Source organism: Equus asinus, chromosome 2 (assembly GCF_041296235.1).
Source record: "Equus asinus isolate D_3611 breed Donkey chromosome 2, EquAss-T2T_v2, whole genome shotgun sequence".
Classification (NCBI taxonomy): domain Eukaryota; kingdom Metazoa; phylum Chordata; class Mammalia; order Perissodactyla; family Equidae; genus Equus; species Equus asinus.
This window is the reverse complement of record NC_091791.1, coordinates 142,264,926-142,282,060: the sequence shown is the minus strand read 5'-3', so window position 1 is coordinate 142,282,060 and position 17,135 is coordinate 142,264,926. Positions and strand designations below refer to the sequence as shown.

General features: G+C 41.0%; 1 protein-coding gene across 1 annotated transcript in view; it reads right to left on the bottom strand.

Annotated features, from left to right (window-relative positions):
• Positions 1-15,897, bottom strand: part of NEDD4 (NEDD4 E3 ubiquitin protein ligase) — a 121,847-nt gene extending 105,950 nt beyond the window's left edge. Inside the window, exon 1 of the mRNA XM_014860449.3 lies at positions 15,675-15,897. Coding sequence (XP_014715935.1) covers positions 15,675-15,719 — 45 coding nt within the window. The 5' untranslated portion in view covers positions 15,720-15,897. The remainder of the gene's footprint in view (positions 1-15,674) is intronic.
• Positions 15,898-17,135: the final 1,238 nt, after the last annotated feature.

Sequence of the window (17,135 nt, the reverse complement as noted above, 5' to 3'; positions counted from 1 at the left end):
AGATAGGTACTAATCTCCAAGACTGAATTCTGAAAATTAGGAATTTTTTTGTGATGACTTAATTAATAAATGCAAAAACAAACAAATGCAAAAGTGGTAAAGTGGAATCAAAAGTGCCCTCAGCAAATAACATTATTTGATAATCTTATCTTTTCCAAACACAGGCAAGTGTTTATAATTTGTATATAAACGTAATTGAGGAAAGAGATTATCATACCCCTCTAAAAAAGTTCATCCATATTTGTGGAGTCTCTACTGAAACTATCCCCCAAGAATCTTCTGGAGAAAAATGTAACAAACATTAATTAAAAACAATGCCAGAGAATGATAAATTACAGTCACAGACACATTTAACTTTTAAATTTTCTCCTTGAATTTTCCACCACAAAAGTCAGAACCAGTTATTTTAGATGCTATGGTTAATTGATGTGAGGCTATATTGATTTAAGATTCTTTCATAAAGTTAACTAAGAAATTCCATTTATTTTTATACTTGGATTTATTTAACTTTGTTTGATAAATTTATGCAATTTATTATAAACTATAAAAATAAGTAATTTGACAATTTATTATAAATTGTCAAAACTGGTGTTTTCCATCATATCCGTAAGCAGAGATCATATCTCACATCATCTTTGAAAATGAAGGAGAAGAGCATAAATGCTGCAACTAAAGGCCAAACTCTTCAATAATTTTAGAATCATGTTACTAAAAGTACTATTAACAGAAATCTGGATAGTGCTCAAATAGGTAAAAAAAAAACAAAAATTAAACATCTTTTCCTCAACAAAAATGGGGACGTCATCCTCAAACAGACCTCAGCTCTTTACTAAAGCTTGAATTTTCCCCTTCCACTCAGAAGAGAGCTTTACTGAGTTTTGAAAGTGAAACAGAAAAGTTGCAAATTGTAGGCAAAGATATGTGGTCTTCCTCAATGACAGAGAGCAACAAAATGGTAATATGTTATCTATGCAGGCGGCTTCAGTAATTAAAAGCAGCTTTCCAGGGCTGAGATTTTTCTCCACAATTCATGGAAACAGCTACTAACTGCTCCTTAATCTTCTGTCAACCCCTTCCAGAAAAAAACAGGAATAGGCAATGCAGAGCTTTAGGTCTTTCCATCTCTCACAGGTTTGGGGAAAATTTTTGTTACTCTCTTCATCCTTCTGTTGCCCACACCACCCCCCACCCCAACACAGTCTACTTTTTAAAAGATATACCTTGGGTTTACCCTTTTTTTTTTTTGAAACACATACTTTTTTTTTTGGTGAGGAAGATTGGCCTGAGCTAACATCTGTTGCAAACTTCCTCTTTTTTTTCCCTCCCCAAAGCCCCAGTGCATAGCTGTATATCCTAGTTGTAAGTCCTTCTAGTTCTTCTCTGTGGGATGCTGCCACAGCATGGCTTGATGAGTGGTGTATAGGTCTATGACCAGGATCTGACCTGGCAAACCCCGGGCGAAAGTGAAGCACATGAACTTAACCAATATGCGACTGGGCGGGCCCCTAGGTTTACTCATCTCTGAGTTTTTATAAAAGGCGGTTCCCCCTGCCTGGGATATTCTTCCCCATCCCCTACCCTTTCATTGTTAAAGTCATATATTATATGAGCAGATTCCTTTAAAGCCATTTAAAATGTAATTATGAATATTATTTAATGACAGAAAATCATAAAGTTAACTAGAAAAAAAAAGATGCAGAATGATATTTATTCTTTGATAACTCTGTTAAAACATGTATGCAGATGGATAAAGATTAGAAGGAAATATGCAACAATAAAGATAGCTATTAAAATAATAGATGATGGGGTTTTTTTCGCCTTAAACTTTTTATAAATTTTAAATTATATTTTTTCTTACTAAAAAAAGTTCTGTCCTTTCTTCAAAGTCCAAATGCCCTCTTTTCTAACAGCCTTTATAGTCGAAATGAATCTTCCCTTCTCATTGTTAGAGGCTTATTTACATAGCACCTATTATACACAGACTTATATCTGAGGCAATAAACTATGTGCCTTTCTCCACTATTAAAATTGTGGGATTGTGAAGCCCAAGAAACTTATCTTTTCATTATCTTTGTATTCTCTATAGAACCCAGCAGAATACTGGCACATAGCAGGGGCTGATAAATTCTTGATTAACCACAAAGCTTTCTGAAGTAGCTGAAAGTAGGAATAGGTCACCTTATCAAAAGCAAGGAAAAGTTTGCACACACAGTGAGCCAAGAATGCTGGCTGTCAGACCTAAACAACCAAACAGAAGATTGGAAGACTTCTCTCTGAGGAAACTGAGTGATGCAAGGGGCTATAAATACTCGTACGTGAGAGTCCCACAAAAAGATGACGCTATTGTGAAATACTCCAGTTAACAGTACCTGCCCACCATACAGAGGATGTATGTCAGCAAATGAGGGAATGAATTAGGAAGAGGAAGGCAAGAGATGAAGGAAACAGTGGATCTAACACAGAAAAGAGCTCAAGAGAATTCTCAGAATGATGGCAAACAGAAGCCTGCAGGTGATGGCTATATAACAGGTATAGAATGCAAACAGTTCAGATGGAATGTAACACAGCAAGAGGCTGTCTCCAACAGGAATGAAGAAAAGGGAATGGATAGCATTCATTATATCTATATATATGTACATACATATACATACCTCATATATATGTCCACTATATATATGTATATACACACACACATATTGTACTACATTGAGTGGCTTTAAAGCTCTCTCAGGCAGTTTGCAATTGAATTTTTGATATATGTACAGAAAACTAAAGCAAATAAAAAATGTGCAATAAGTAATTATAAACATGGTATAATGGTTCAGATGTGAATAACACTATATTTACACAGGCAATAATATAAACACTGAATATTTAACAAAAAAAATGCTAGGGTGGGAAAGAGGGATATATATTTTTTAACTTTTTTTTTTACAATAAACGCTATATAATTTATGGTGACCCTATTTTCCAGACTAAAAATTGGAACCTACGGATTGACAGCAACTTTCTTCCTCCTTTGTGTAAATTTATTTGAAACATTTTACAAAAATATAAATGCTAGATCACTCTTACTGGAAAATGTATGAAGTCAGGACTGTTCTAGTAAAGGTGGAGTATATGATTGCTATATATTTGCTATGCACTGTCAAAGCTCCTCAGGAGTTTTTGGCAGTAATAATGATGATAAACTAAAATACTCAGAATTCTTAGATTTAAGAGACAGCAGTGGTTCTCAAAGCGTATTACCTGGACCAAAAGTATGAGCATCACATGGGAATTTATTAGAAATACAAATTTTCAGGCCCCACACCAACTGAATCAAATGCTCTGTTGTGGGGCCAGTAGTCTGCATTTGAACAAACTCTCCAAGTGATTCTGATAGACACTCAAGTTGAGAACCACAGGTAAAGAGCATGAGGGTAAGAAAAGGAAGTGCTGTAGTTAATGCTATTGCAGGAGTATTCCTCATTTAGAAAACTATAACTTTATTTATTCAATCAGTACTATATAATTTCCAGAAAAGAAGAGCTCATCACTACTTTACATCTTAACACCATGTTTAAATGTGATAGCACCATAGCTCCTTATTTATACACAAAATATCTCTGGAAGGATACACATCAAGCTGGTAATCTACATTTGTGGAAAATATATCTCCACAAGAAGATCTGTAGGTGAATGTTCACATTCATAAGAGCCAAAAGCTGGAAACAATCAAAGCGTCCATCAAAAGGAGAATGGACAGGAATGACATCAGCTTCATGGCAGAATGAGCTCTCGCCTTTGACTCTCCCCTCTAAGATACAATGAAAAGGACATTCATACTCCAATAGAGGACATTCACACAACACAAAAGATGTCTGAGAGACCCATGCAGCCATACGTCTGAAAGTGAAGGTGCTTGAACCCCAGGAGGAAGTGGAAGGAGGTAAGGGGGATTTTTCCCTTCCTCCTGAATGTCAGCGACCATGGGACTGCCTGCAGCTCTGAGAGGAAAGTGGGGAGGGGCGGCCCTCTGCGGGAACAATTGCTCTCCAAGTTCACTCACAGCCTGTGGGAAAGCCCCACACAGAGGTAACTAAGCTACCGTGGGGTCTCTTCATCTAGCTAGCAGCCTAGGAGAGCAGACAGTGAGGGCCCAGTGAGAATGCCCCCAGGACCACGCAGGTGAAAGAAAGTGCCCCTCCCCCTCCAAATGCTCCAGCTCTGCAGTGGGCCAGAGAACCACACAGGAAGAAAAGCAGTCTGAAGCTAGGGGGATCACACAGGCAAAAAAAAGTGCTCCTCCCTTGGCCTGGTGCTCCAGCTCAACAGGTCGGCCAGAACACTGCGCAGACAGAAAAGCAGCCAGTGGCTGGGGGGATGGCGCAGGTGAAAGAAAGCACCCCTCCTCCCGTCTGGCACTCCAGCTGAGCAGTTGACCAGAGTGCTGCAAGGGCAAAAAGGTAGTCAGTGGCTGGAGGGATCATGCAGGCGAAAGAAAGTGCCCCTCCCCGAGCCCAGCACTCTAGTTCCCTGGTTTGCCAGAGCACTGCACAGACAGAAAAGTACTCAGCGGCTGTTGGTAGGGAGCTGCAGATTGTGGCAGGCTCAGAATACACAGCTCCTGATCCCCATCCAGTGGTGGCAGGTGGGAGCTGTGACCAGATACTATCACTATGTGGAGGCACAAATGCACACCATCAAGCAGTATGAAAAATACATTCAATCTCCAGACCAAAAGGAAAATGACAAATACCCAGAAATCAATCCTGAAGGCACAGAAATTTATAATCCAAACATAGAATTCAAAATAGCTATCATAAAAACCCTCAAACAGTTACAAGAAAATACAGAAATACAGCTCAATGAAATCATGAACTTCCTCACAAAAGAGACTGATACTATAAAGAAGAACCCGTCAGAACTGTTGGAGATGAAGAACACAATGGATGAGATAAAGAAAAATCTGGACTCCCTAGCAACAGAGCTGATATTATGGAGTACCAAACTAGAAATCTGGAGGACAGAAATGTGGAAATGCTTCAGATGGAAGAGGAGAGAGAACTAACAGTAAAAAGAAATGAAGAAATTCTCTGAGAAATATCTACCTCAATTAGAAAATGCAACATAAGGATTATAGGTATTCCAGAGGGAGAGCAGAAGGAGAATGGAGCAGAAAGCTTCCTCAAAGAAATAAAAACTGAGAACTTCCCAAACCTGGGGAAGGAACTGGAAATACAAGATAAAGAAGCCAATAGATCTCCTAACTCTATCAATGTAAAAAGATCTTCTTCAAGGCAGAAAGTAGTAAAGGTGGAAAAAGTCAATGACAAAGAAAAAATATTGAGGGCAGCAAGGCAGAAGAAAATAACTTACAAAGGAACCCCATCAGGGTTTCAGTGGATTTCTCGGCAGAAACCTTACTGGCTAGGAGAAAGTGAAATGATATATTCAAAATTCTGAAAGACAAAAACTTTCAGCCAAGAATACTCTATCCAATGAAAATACCCTTCAGGTATGATGGAGAAATAAGAACCCTGCTAGATAAACAAAAGCTAAGGAGTTCATCACCACAAGACCCACCCCCCCCCCAGCCAGAAATCCTCAAGAAGGCCCTCATACATGGTGAAAAAAAACAGAAAAGGGGCTACAAAGCCCTGAGCAAGGAGATAAATAGGTAGGCAAAATCAGAAAAATTGCAGTTCTCTATCAGAAAAGGTTAGTAAACACTTAATTATCACATTAAAGATAAAGGGAAGGAAAACACCAAAATATATATAATCTCGTCATTTTAACCACAAACTCACAACACAAGATGGAATAAGATATTACAATAATAACTCAGAAGGGGAAGAGGAAAGGGATGGAATCAGCTTAGTCTAAGGACATAAGAGGCTATCAGAAAATGGACTTCTCATCTACAAGGTTTTTTACACAAACCTACCGGCAATCACTAAACAAATAACTAGAACAGAGATACAAATGATAAATAAGAAGAAAACCAGAATAGAAAACTACCTAACCAAAATGGCAGTTCGAAATACATGGTACAAGAAACAAAGGAAACACAGATGAACTGGAAAATGAGCAATAAGATGGCAGCATTAAGCCCTCATATATCAATCATCACTCTAAATGTAAATGGATTAAATTTTCCAAGCAAAAGAGAAAGAGTGGCGGGATGGATTAAAATACAAGACACAACAAAATGCTGCCTCCAGGAAACACATCTCAGCTCCACAGAGAAACACAGGCTTAGAGTGAAGGAATGGAAGATGATAGATACTCCCAGCTAACAGCAAACAAAAGAAAGCAGGTGTTGCCATACACATATCATACAAAGTAGACTTCAAGATAAAACAGGTAAAGAGAGACAAAGAAGGGCAGTGTACAATGGTAAAAAAGGGACACTCCACCAAAAAGACATAACACATAAATATGTATCTACCCAACACAGGAACACCAAAGTACATAAACATAAACTATTAACACACCTAAAAGGAGATATTAACAAAAACACAATAATATTAAGGGACCTCAACATCCCCACTTACATCAATGGATAGATCACCCAGACAAAAAGTCAACAAGGAAATAGTGGAATTAAATGAAAAATGAAACCATTTGGACTTTACAAATATATATAGAACACTCCATTCAAAACCAGCAGAATACTCATTCTTCTCAAGGGCATATGGAACATTCTCAAGGATAGACCATATGTTGGGAAACAAGGCAAGCCTAAATAAATTTAAGAAGATTGAAATCATACTTAGCATTTTTTCCAACCATAATACTATGAAACTAGAAATCAACCAGAAGAAAAAAGCTGGAAAAAGGACAAAGATGAGGAGACTAAAAAACATGCTACTGAACAACCAATGGTTCACTGAAGAAATTAAAAGGAGAAATAAAAAAAATCTGGAGACAAATGAAAATGAAAAGACACCATACAAACTCATATGGGATGCAGAAAAATCAGTCCTAAGAGGGAAATTTACAGCCTACAGGCCCATGTTAACAAAAAGAAAAATCTCAAATAAGCAATCTTTAAACTACACCTAACAGAATCAGAAAAAGAAGAATAAAGCCCAAAGTCAGCAGAAGGAGGGAAATAATAAAAAAAAATAGAGCAGAAATAAATGAAATTGAAACAAAGAAGACAGTAGAAAGGATCAGTGAAACAAAGAGCTGGTTCTTTGAGAAGATAAACAAAATTGACAAACCCTTAACCAGACTGACTAAGAAAAGAGGAGAGAAAGCTCAAATAAATAAAAATAGAAATGAAAGAGGAGAAATTACAATAGATACCACAGAAATACAAAAGATTATAAGAGAATACTATGAAAAACTATATGCCAACAAATTGGACAATCTAGAAGAAATGGATAAATTCCTAGGCTCATACAACCTCCCAAAACTGAACCAAGAAGATACAGAGAATCTGAATAGACCAATCACAGGTGAAGAGATTGAAACAGTAATAAAAAACATTCCAAAAAATAAAAGTCCAGGACCAGATGGCTTCTCTGGAGAATTCTACCAAACATTCAAAGAAGATTTGTTACCTATCCTTCTCAAACTATTCCAAAAAATTGAGGAAGATGGAACACTTCCTAACACATTCGACAAGGTCAACATCACCCTGATACCAAAGCCAGACAAGGACAACGCAAAGAAGGAAAATTACAGTCCAATATCACTGATGAACACAGATGCAAAAATCCTCAACAAAATATTGGCAAAGCAAATCGAGCAAACCATTAAAAAGATCATATACCATGACTGAGTGGGATTTATACCAGGGACACAAGGATGGCTCAACATCTGCAAATCAATCAATATGATACACCACATTAACAAAATGAGGAATAAAAACCACAAGATAATCTCAATAGATGCAGAGAAAGCATTCAATGAGATCCAACATCCACTGATGATAAAAACAATAAAATGGATACAGAAGGAAAGTACCTCAACATAATAAAGCCCATATATGACAAATCCACACCCAATATCATACTCACTGGGGAAAAACTGAAAGCCATCCCTCTGAGAACAGGAACAAAACAAGGGTGCCTACTCTCACTGCTCTGATTCATCAGAGTACTGGAGGTTTTGGCCAGAGCAATTAGGCAAGAAAAAGAAACAAAAGGAATCCAAATAGGCAATAAAGAAATTTAACTCTCGCTGTTTGCAGACAACATGATGTTATATATAGAAAACCCTAAAGAATCCATTGGCAGATTTTTAGAAATAATCAACAACTATAGCAAAGTTTCAGGGTACAAAATCAACTTACAAAAATCAGTTGCATTTCTATGCTCCAATAAGAAACTACCAGAAAGAGAACTCAAGAATACTACCCCATTTACAATCACAACAAAAAGAATAAAATGTCTAGGAATAAATTTAACCAAGGAGGTGAAAGCTCTATACACTGAAAAGTATAAGATCTTACTGAAAGAAATTGATAATGACATAAAGAAATGGAAAGATATTCCATGCACATAGAGTAGGAGAATAAATATAGTTAAAATGTCCATACTACCTAAAGCCATCTACAGATTCAATGCAATCCCCATCAGAATCCCAATGACATTCTTCATGGAAACAGAATAAAGAATCCTAAAATTCATATGGGGCCAAAAAAGACCCCGAATAGCTAAAGCAATCCTGAGAAAAAAGAACAAAGCAGGAGGCATCACAATCCCTGACTTCAAAATAGACTACAAAGCTAAAGTAATCAAAACAGCATGGTACTGGAACAAAAACAGACACACAGATCAAGGGAACAGAATTGAAAGCCCAGAAATAATACCACATAACTATGGACAGCTAATCTGCGACAAAGGAGCTATGAACGTACAATGGAGAAAGGAAAGTCTCTTCAATAAATGGTGTCGGGAAAAGTGGACAGCCATATACAAAAGAATGAAAGTAGACCACTATCTTTCTCCATACACAAATCAAAATGGATCAAAGACTTGAAGGTAAGACCTGAAACCATAAACTCCTAGAAGAAAATATAGGCAGCACACTCTTTGACATTGGTCTTAGAAGGATCTTTTCAAACACCATGTCTACTCAGACAAGGGAAAAAAGAAAAAATAAACCAGTGGGACTTTATCAGACTAAAGAGCTTCCGCAAGACGAAGGAAACCAGGATCAAAATGAAAAGACAACACACCAACTGGGAGAAAACATTTGCAAATCACACACCTAATAAGGGGTTAATCTCCATATCAGATAAAAAACTCACACAACTCAACCACAAAAAAACAAACAACTGGATCAAAAAATGGGCAGAGGATATGAATAGACATTTTTCCAAAGAAGATACACAGATGGCCAATAGGCACATGAAAAGATGTTGAACATCACTAATCATCAGGGAAATGCAAATCAAAACTATACTTAGATATCACCTTACACCTGTTAGAATGGCTATGATCACCAAGACAAAAAATAACAAATGGTTATTTGGTGTGGAGAAAAGGGAACCCTCATACCCTGCTGGTGGGAATGCAAACTGGTGCAGGCACTATGGAAAACAGCATGGAGATTTCTCAAAAAATTTAAAATAGAAATACCATACCACCCACCGATTCCACTACTGGATATTTATCCAAAGAACTTGAAATCAACAATACAAAGAGATTTATGCAACCCTATGTTCATTGCAGCATTATTCAAAACAGCCAAGAAGTGGAAGCAACCCAAGTGCCCATCGATCGATGACTGGATAAAGAAGATGTGGCATATATATACAACGGAATACTACTCGGTCATAAGAAAACACAAAATCGTACCATTTGCAACAACATGGATAGAGCTTGAGGGTATTATTTTAAGCAAAATAAGCCAGACAGAGAAAGACAAACACCGCATGATTTCACTCATAGGTGGAAGATAAACAAACACTTGGATAAAGACAACAGTTTAGTGGTTACTAAGAGTAAGGGTGTTGGGGGTGGGCATAAGGGGGTGAAGGGGTACATTTATATGGTGACTGACAAATAATAATGTACAACTGAAATCTGACAATGTTATAAACTATTATGACTTCAATAAAAAAACCACAAAAAGGATAATGGATAAACATCTAGTATATTCATACAATGGAATACTACTCAGCAATAAAAAAAATGACCCACTTATAAAAGCAACCACATAGGTGACTATGGAAAACATTACAATAAACAAAAGAAGCCAGATACAAAAGAGTATCTACTGTATGCTTCCATTTATATGAAGTTCCAGGACAGGTAAAACCAATCCAAGGTGATAAAAGGTTGCCTATGGAGAGTGAAGCGGGGGAGCTGACTGGAACCAGGCCCAAAGGGACATTCTGGAGTGATGGAATATTCTATATCTTAATTGGGTTATTGGTTATACATGTTGTTGAAAATCACTATATATCAAATTGCACATTGAAGATCTGTGCATTTCACTATTTGCAAATTTTACTCCTTTCCCCTCCCCCTGAAAAAAGAAAGCAAAACAAAGACATTTTCAGACAAAAACAAGAACTGAGAAAGTTCATTACCAGCCAACACTCACTGGAAGAAATTCTAGAGGATGTCCTTCAGGCAGAAAAAACTGATCTCAGATAGAAAGCCAAAGACATGAGAAGAAATGACAAAATAACAAGCAAAGAAGATGTTAAATCATGAAGAACAAACATTATAAAAAAAAAGGTAATGATGACAATGATGGTGCGTGTGTGTGCCCACGCACATGTGTGTCTGCACACACGTTTTGTGTTTCCATTCCACTTGGGATCCAATTAAAAATTCTTAATGAATGGCCTTCAGACCCTGCCTGACTGGGCTCTGCTGTCCTCGCCTCTCCAGATAACAACTCCTGACACCGTCCCTCTGGCTCCACCACTCTAGCCTTATGTTCCTCTCCATGTCATCTTTTGTGCACACAGTTCTATTTACCCGGAAGGCTTTTTGCTCCCCCTCTTCACCTGGCTAGCTCCTATTCATCCTCAGTTTCAGTTCAAAGGTAACTTCCTCAGCATTTGCTTATATTCTCTCCCCTCCTCCATACCATACAAAATTAATTCTTTTTTTTCTGTTTTGTGCTTTCATCTTACACGCCTTTTCCTTCATTTATAAAACACTGATGTGTGATTATATATATTTAATGTCCCTCTAGACTATAAGTTCAGTACTGTCCGTCTCCCATGATTATAACCTCACAGCCTGACTCAAATGCCTTACACATAGTAAATGTTCAACAAATATTTGCTAAGCAAATACAGAATTCAATCACTTCAGAGGTCCATCTACAAGACTGAGGACCTGCTACAGACTGCAAAGACACGACACGTACATGCAACATATGCTCTCAGATGGGCTCTTGGACCAGAAAGGAAGAAGAGAAATTATTAGACCACTTATCAAAGATTGGATGGGATCTGTGGATTGGACAGTAGTGTTGTAGAAATGTTGAGTTCCTGGCCTGAGGGTTGGATGGCTGTTATGTAGGAAAGAGTTCTTGTTTTAGGAAAAACACACTAGAGTATTTAGAGATGACAGGGCATTATGTCTGCAGCTTGCTCACAAATGGTTTAGAAAAAGACCAATGAAAATGGCAAAAAAAAGGGTTAGGGAGCAGCTGTGGTGCAATGTCAGCAGTTGGAGGATCTGCTTGAGGAGGATTTGGAGTTCTTCATTCTGTACTTCCAACTTCTCTGTTGGTTTAAACTAATTAAAAAGCAAATTATTAAAAATAAACTATCTTTATCCACTTCTTTGGTCCCATGGAAACACATGAAAAATACTTTAAAACTATACTGGAATAAAAGATTTGCAAAAAAAGCAGTAATGGCAAAAACAATACATGAAAGATTGGGATAGATACTAACGCAGCTGCTGCTTAACTGAGCTTCTCCTTCTTTGTGTGCAGAGAATAAAGGTTTGGGAACTTTGTTCCCAGGCTCAGTGTGATGCCAGGGCAGGCAGGGTCTACTTCTGCCTGGCACTAGTGGGTCTAGAAGTGTCGGAATGTGCACTTCTTAGTTACCCTGTTGCCTATGCACTGGTGGAGCTGTCACCATCAAAGGCCTCCATTCTTCCATATGTGCAAACTCCCAAACTGGCAGCGGAGACTCTCAACTCTTTCCTCTTTATGTCCTTCCTTCTTTTCATTGTTTCAGTTGTAGGAAATAAAAATCATTCTAGACGGTTTAAGAAGAAAGAAGTTCATACCGGGAATTAGGTACTTCCAAAATCGGTGGAAGAGCTGGAGGCGCGAGCTGTAGGCTGGGCCACCAGAGGAGTCAACAACATCTCGGCACTGGCCCACCCAGGAAGCTATCTCTACCCCTGTCAGAAAGGTAGGTGAGGGGGCCGGCCCGGTGGTGCAGCGGTTAAGTTCGCACGTTCCGCTTCTCGGTGGCCCGGGGTTCACCGGTTCGGATCCCTTGGCAAAAGCCATGCTGTGGTAGGCGTCCCACATATAAAGTAGGGGAAGATGGGTGTGGATGTTAGCTCAGGGCCAGTCTTCCTCAGCAAAAAGAGGAGGATTGGCAGTAGTTAGCTCAGGGCCAATCTTCCTCAAAAAAAAAAAAAGAAAGAAAGAAAGAACAAAAGAAAAGTAGGTGATCAGGAGTCATCACTATATCTGAACATACCTAATCTAGAGATTGGGAAGCTGCTGCCACCACCACTTCTGCAACTTCCTGTCAATACCCACAAAACAAGTGACTAGGTACCAGAACACTTGTGCAGAAAAACTCAATGTCTACATGACTATGCTTGTCAGAAAAAGCCAAAGAAACAAGAAGTTATGCTCCACTTCATTTCCACCTTCCAAATCTCAAGCACACCTAGTTGAGAAACCTATTTCACAACTTATTTGCAGAATGCTGAAGCCAAGCAGGACTGCGAAACACGGTGTATAGCTTTCCAGCCTCCACAGAACAGGGAGGTCCACTGAAATGAGGCTGGAAGGAATGCTGAATTCTACTGCCTATATCCACCCAACTCCTCACCAAAGATTAGTGGGAGTTATCCTCTGCTGTTAATCCCAAGAGATAGAGCAAATCTGGTATAAATTCTCTTACACTGCTTCCTTTTGTTATGCTTTAATGGCAAAATTCTGCACATGGAGCCAGGACCATAACTCACTGAAGCTAAACTCACTGAAAAGTGAGGGAGGCATCATGATCGAAACTCTGGCATCTGTCAACACTAATACGCTCATACAGTGTGACTCAGCGGCTATTCAGTACATACTGGTTAAATTATAATTCCCTCACTCTCTTCTCTCCCATGTCTATCCATTTTTCTCCACGTTTCAGTTTCAAATTTATAAGAGTCATCTCTTTTTGCTGTAATAGAAAAGCTACCTTACTTTTAATCAACAGCAGAGGGCTGCCTATTCCCTGACTAGACGTGGTTTTAGAAAATGACATAGCTGCAATGTTTTTCTTCTTAAAAAATGGGGGGTGGCTTTTCTAAGCCTTCTTTCACTTTTGTGATGGACCAGAAAATAAACGGCAAATGATAGCGTTGAGATGGCAACCTCTACCAGAAAACAAGCGATTTTTGTCTCTCCCACCTGACTGTGAGCTCCTCACAAAAGAGGTGGAGACTGTTTTTTCTCTCTCTATGCCTAGCATACTGCGTGATACAGAACAGACAGTTAATAAATGTCTGTTGAATGAATAATCCAAATTATAGTGGGAGACAGCAGTTCATCATCATGTCTCATCTTCCTATCTCACTCTCTTCCTCAATGTGGACAGAGGGAGCTGGAAGGCATTTGAGTCACGGGACTCGACAACAGGACCTCCATCATGTAAACACTGGAGTGGGCCCCACACCATGAAGCTTTCCAGAGGTACAAATCCTTCAGCAAGTTCAGGAAAACCTCCTTTGAAAGGCTGGAGTTTCTTCCCTTTAACCCCAGTGGCTTACTGACCACCTCCTAACTGCCATAATTCCTTCTACGTCAGCTGGGCAGAGCGATGATGAGAGAAGCAGATAACTGCAAAGACAGATCATGTACCAAGAGGGAGAGAACAGCAAACAACATGGCAATAGTTTGTCTATGATCAATTGGCTCTGCTGGAAGGGAGTGAAATGAGCAATCTGGAACAGCAGTGCCTACCTCTGAGTAACAGCTACCACCACCACCACAGGGAAAGAAAGTCCAAGGCCAGCCTGATGGGGTTGGATGCCTACCTGAGGTTATCTGCATTGCACAGCTTACTGTAGCAAGTAGGGAGATCTGACTGATAAGAAGAAAGCTATCATAGGTTCAACACTGCTTTATTTTCCTCTGATCTCTTCTACAGAACAGCAATGGGACATTATCTTTAGCCATAACATACTGACTTGTCGCTGAAGGACTACCAAGCTGCCACCATTTGTCCACCACCACTTTGCTTCTCTTCTAGTAACAATAACTAAGAAATTAAATTCTAATTGCATCACACAATCATTCTCAAAATACGGTGAGATAACTTGTTTGCATAAACAAATTGCCCATTTCATAAACAAAGAACTTTCAAGAGAAATGTAAAAGATATTTTGTAAAAGATGTTGAAGATAGCAAGTTTCTAAGAGAAGGCACTACTACAACACTGCTAGAAGACACCTAAGCAATCAGTTTAAAGTAGGCTGGAGGATTTACAGTTAATTGGGTCCAATCTTGATAATAGGTGCATGTGACAGCTTAGTCAGACAACAAGAATGTTTAGATTTTTTTCCCCAACTGAATTAGTCTCTGTTAGACTAGATAGCCTTTTCATCTCCCACCCACTCCCATCTTTGAGACAATCACCAAGAGCATAGGGAAGCCACATCTCATTTAAAACAGAACAACTCCTTGCAAACGGCCTTATTTTGAATAAGGGTAAGGCATAACCAGCATAAGTTATTAAGCTAAGAAGAGACAGCTTTGCCTTCTCAAATCACAGAACTTAAATTCCACAGTGAATAGCTGTGGGAAATTCTTTAAAGTATTTATACTTTTTCGGCTTTATTTTCTTAAATATCAATGAGGACGGGGGAAACACTGCATGAACTTTCCACATTTGACACTTGTTGCTAAATATGAGGTGGAAAATCTATCTACCTGCCTTCCCATCCCCATCTCCAGTTCCATCCCCATCTCCAGTTAGGGAGCTAAAAAAGATTTCAGATAAAGAAGAACAAAACCAAAACCGCTAATGACAATTCACTAGAAGTCTTCAGGTCAAAGTTCATCAAGTTTAGTCCGGCGGGCCTCCGCGAGAGCAGGCTAATCCACAGCCGGGATGCTAAGCCCCAGGGCAACTCGCCCCACCCCCGGGAGCTCACGCATACTTGGCGGGGGGGCAGGAAGGGGCCGGCGGGGTGATGCGCGTCCCACCCCCGCGCACTCACAGCCTCGCCCCCCTCCTCAATACTTCCCGACGGAAACTGACAAGGAGGGCGGCGGCTCCAGCGAGGAAGGCGGCGTGGAGTCTAGACTTGCAGGGAAAACGCGGCTCCCTAAAAGCAAGCCTTCCCCCGACCACGCGCGCCCCGGGCCGCCCCACGGTCCCCACGGCGCCTCGCGCGCTCCGGGGGCTCGGGCAGAGGGAGGAGGGGGCTGACAGCGGACCCCCGGGCCGCCGCCGCCTCCTCCGGTCCGGCTGATGGGCAGCTCGATGGGAAGCCCGCCCCGCAGCCCCGCGGCCCCCGCACCTCGTCCTCCGGGAGCCCGAACACCTCCACCGCGCAAGTTGCCATTTCCGAACGGTTCCAGCAAACCGGACGCGCTCGCCCCCGCCCAGGGAGTGGGAACTGGAGTGAGGAGGAGAAGTGGGAGGAGGCGGGAGGAGTTGGAGGAGTAGGAGGCGGCAGCAGCGCCTCCCGCGGCCAGCGGGCGCCAGCTGCACGAGGCAGCGCGGCGGGAAAGGGCGGGCTGCGGCTCGACAGGCGGCGCGCGTGGCGGGATTCAGGGGGCTGGGAGCGCGCGCGCGCGCGCGCGCGCCCGCGGCGGGGAGAGCATGCGTGCTGGGGTTCAGGTAGGAGGGCTGACCGTGGCGGGGGCGCGCCGGCCGCCCCAGCGCTAGGAGGGTGGTGGCGGATAGGCTAGCGTCGGGAGTCGCCGAGTCCCGGGCATTGCGCTGAGCAGCCAGTGGAGGCCTGGAGAACGTCAGCCCTTCCCCTGGGAAACAGAGCTGCGGTTTTCCTCACCAAGTCTCACTGAGATCTGCCTGTTGTTTAAATAGATGGCCAATTATTTCTCCAGCAAAAATGGGTTTATTCGGGATAAGCAAAGAATTGTAATTCAGAGTCTGCCACCATGGCGAGACATATACAAGTCCCCCAGCAGCCAGGGAGGAGAAAGTTGGGAGGGCTATTGTAAACAAAGCGTTCAGGTGTAATGGCTTTTCAGTTGTCTGAGCTGTGACAGTCTCTCATTGGCTGAGCTTCTTGCCGGGTGAAGAAGAGGAAGTCTGTCTCCTCTCTCTTGGGCTCCGCTGTCACAGTAGGGGGTGAGAGCGCCCCCTTTTGGCCTCCCGACTCCAATTTAATGAGGTTTCGGTTTATTGCCACATTTTTCCCTTTTGATCAGGATCTTTCTCTGAAAGCATCATGGATCGAAAGTCAGGGTTTTCTGGTTTCAGCGGCTTTTTGGCCCTCAATATCAGGACGGACTTTTCCTCGGTGTCATGTTCCATGTTGGAAGGAAGGTGCACAGATTGGAAACCTGTTGAGGCCACATTTGAGTAAGAAGAAGAGGTAGAAGGGAGAACTCTCAGGCATTTTTCTTTTCTAAAGTCTATATATTGTCAAGATCATAGGCATTGGAGATCATCTGAAGCATATGTCATCAACAAGGTTTGGCAGACTTCTGACAGGCTGGGTCTGGGCCTCATGGGAAAGCTGTCTCATCAGATGTCGTCTGCTTCAATTCTAGAAATCTTTACTTTCAGGTCACCAGAGGATGTGTATGTCTAGTTAGGGTCTGGTACTTTCTTCAGATGTGTCACATAAATCCTGGAGTTTTGTGGCACAAGAGTTAGTTAAGCAGTACCTGATAGGGGCCTTTCCAGAAGAGTTGAAGAGAGTCCTTCTGGAGGTGTCTTTTCCAACAGACAAAATCTCCAGGTTGCAAAGTGTTATGCTTAAGGTCTTCATTTCTCTGGAGCGCACTGT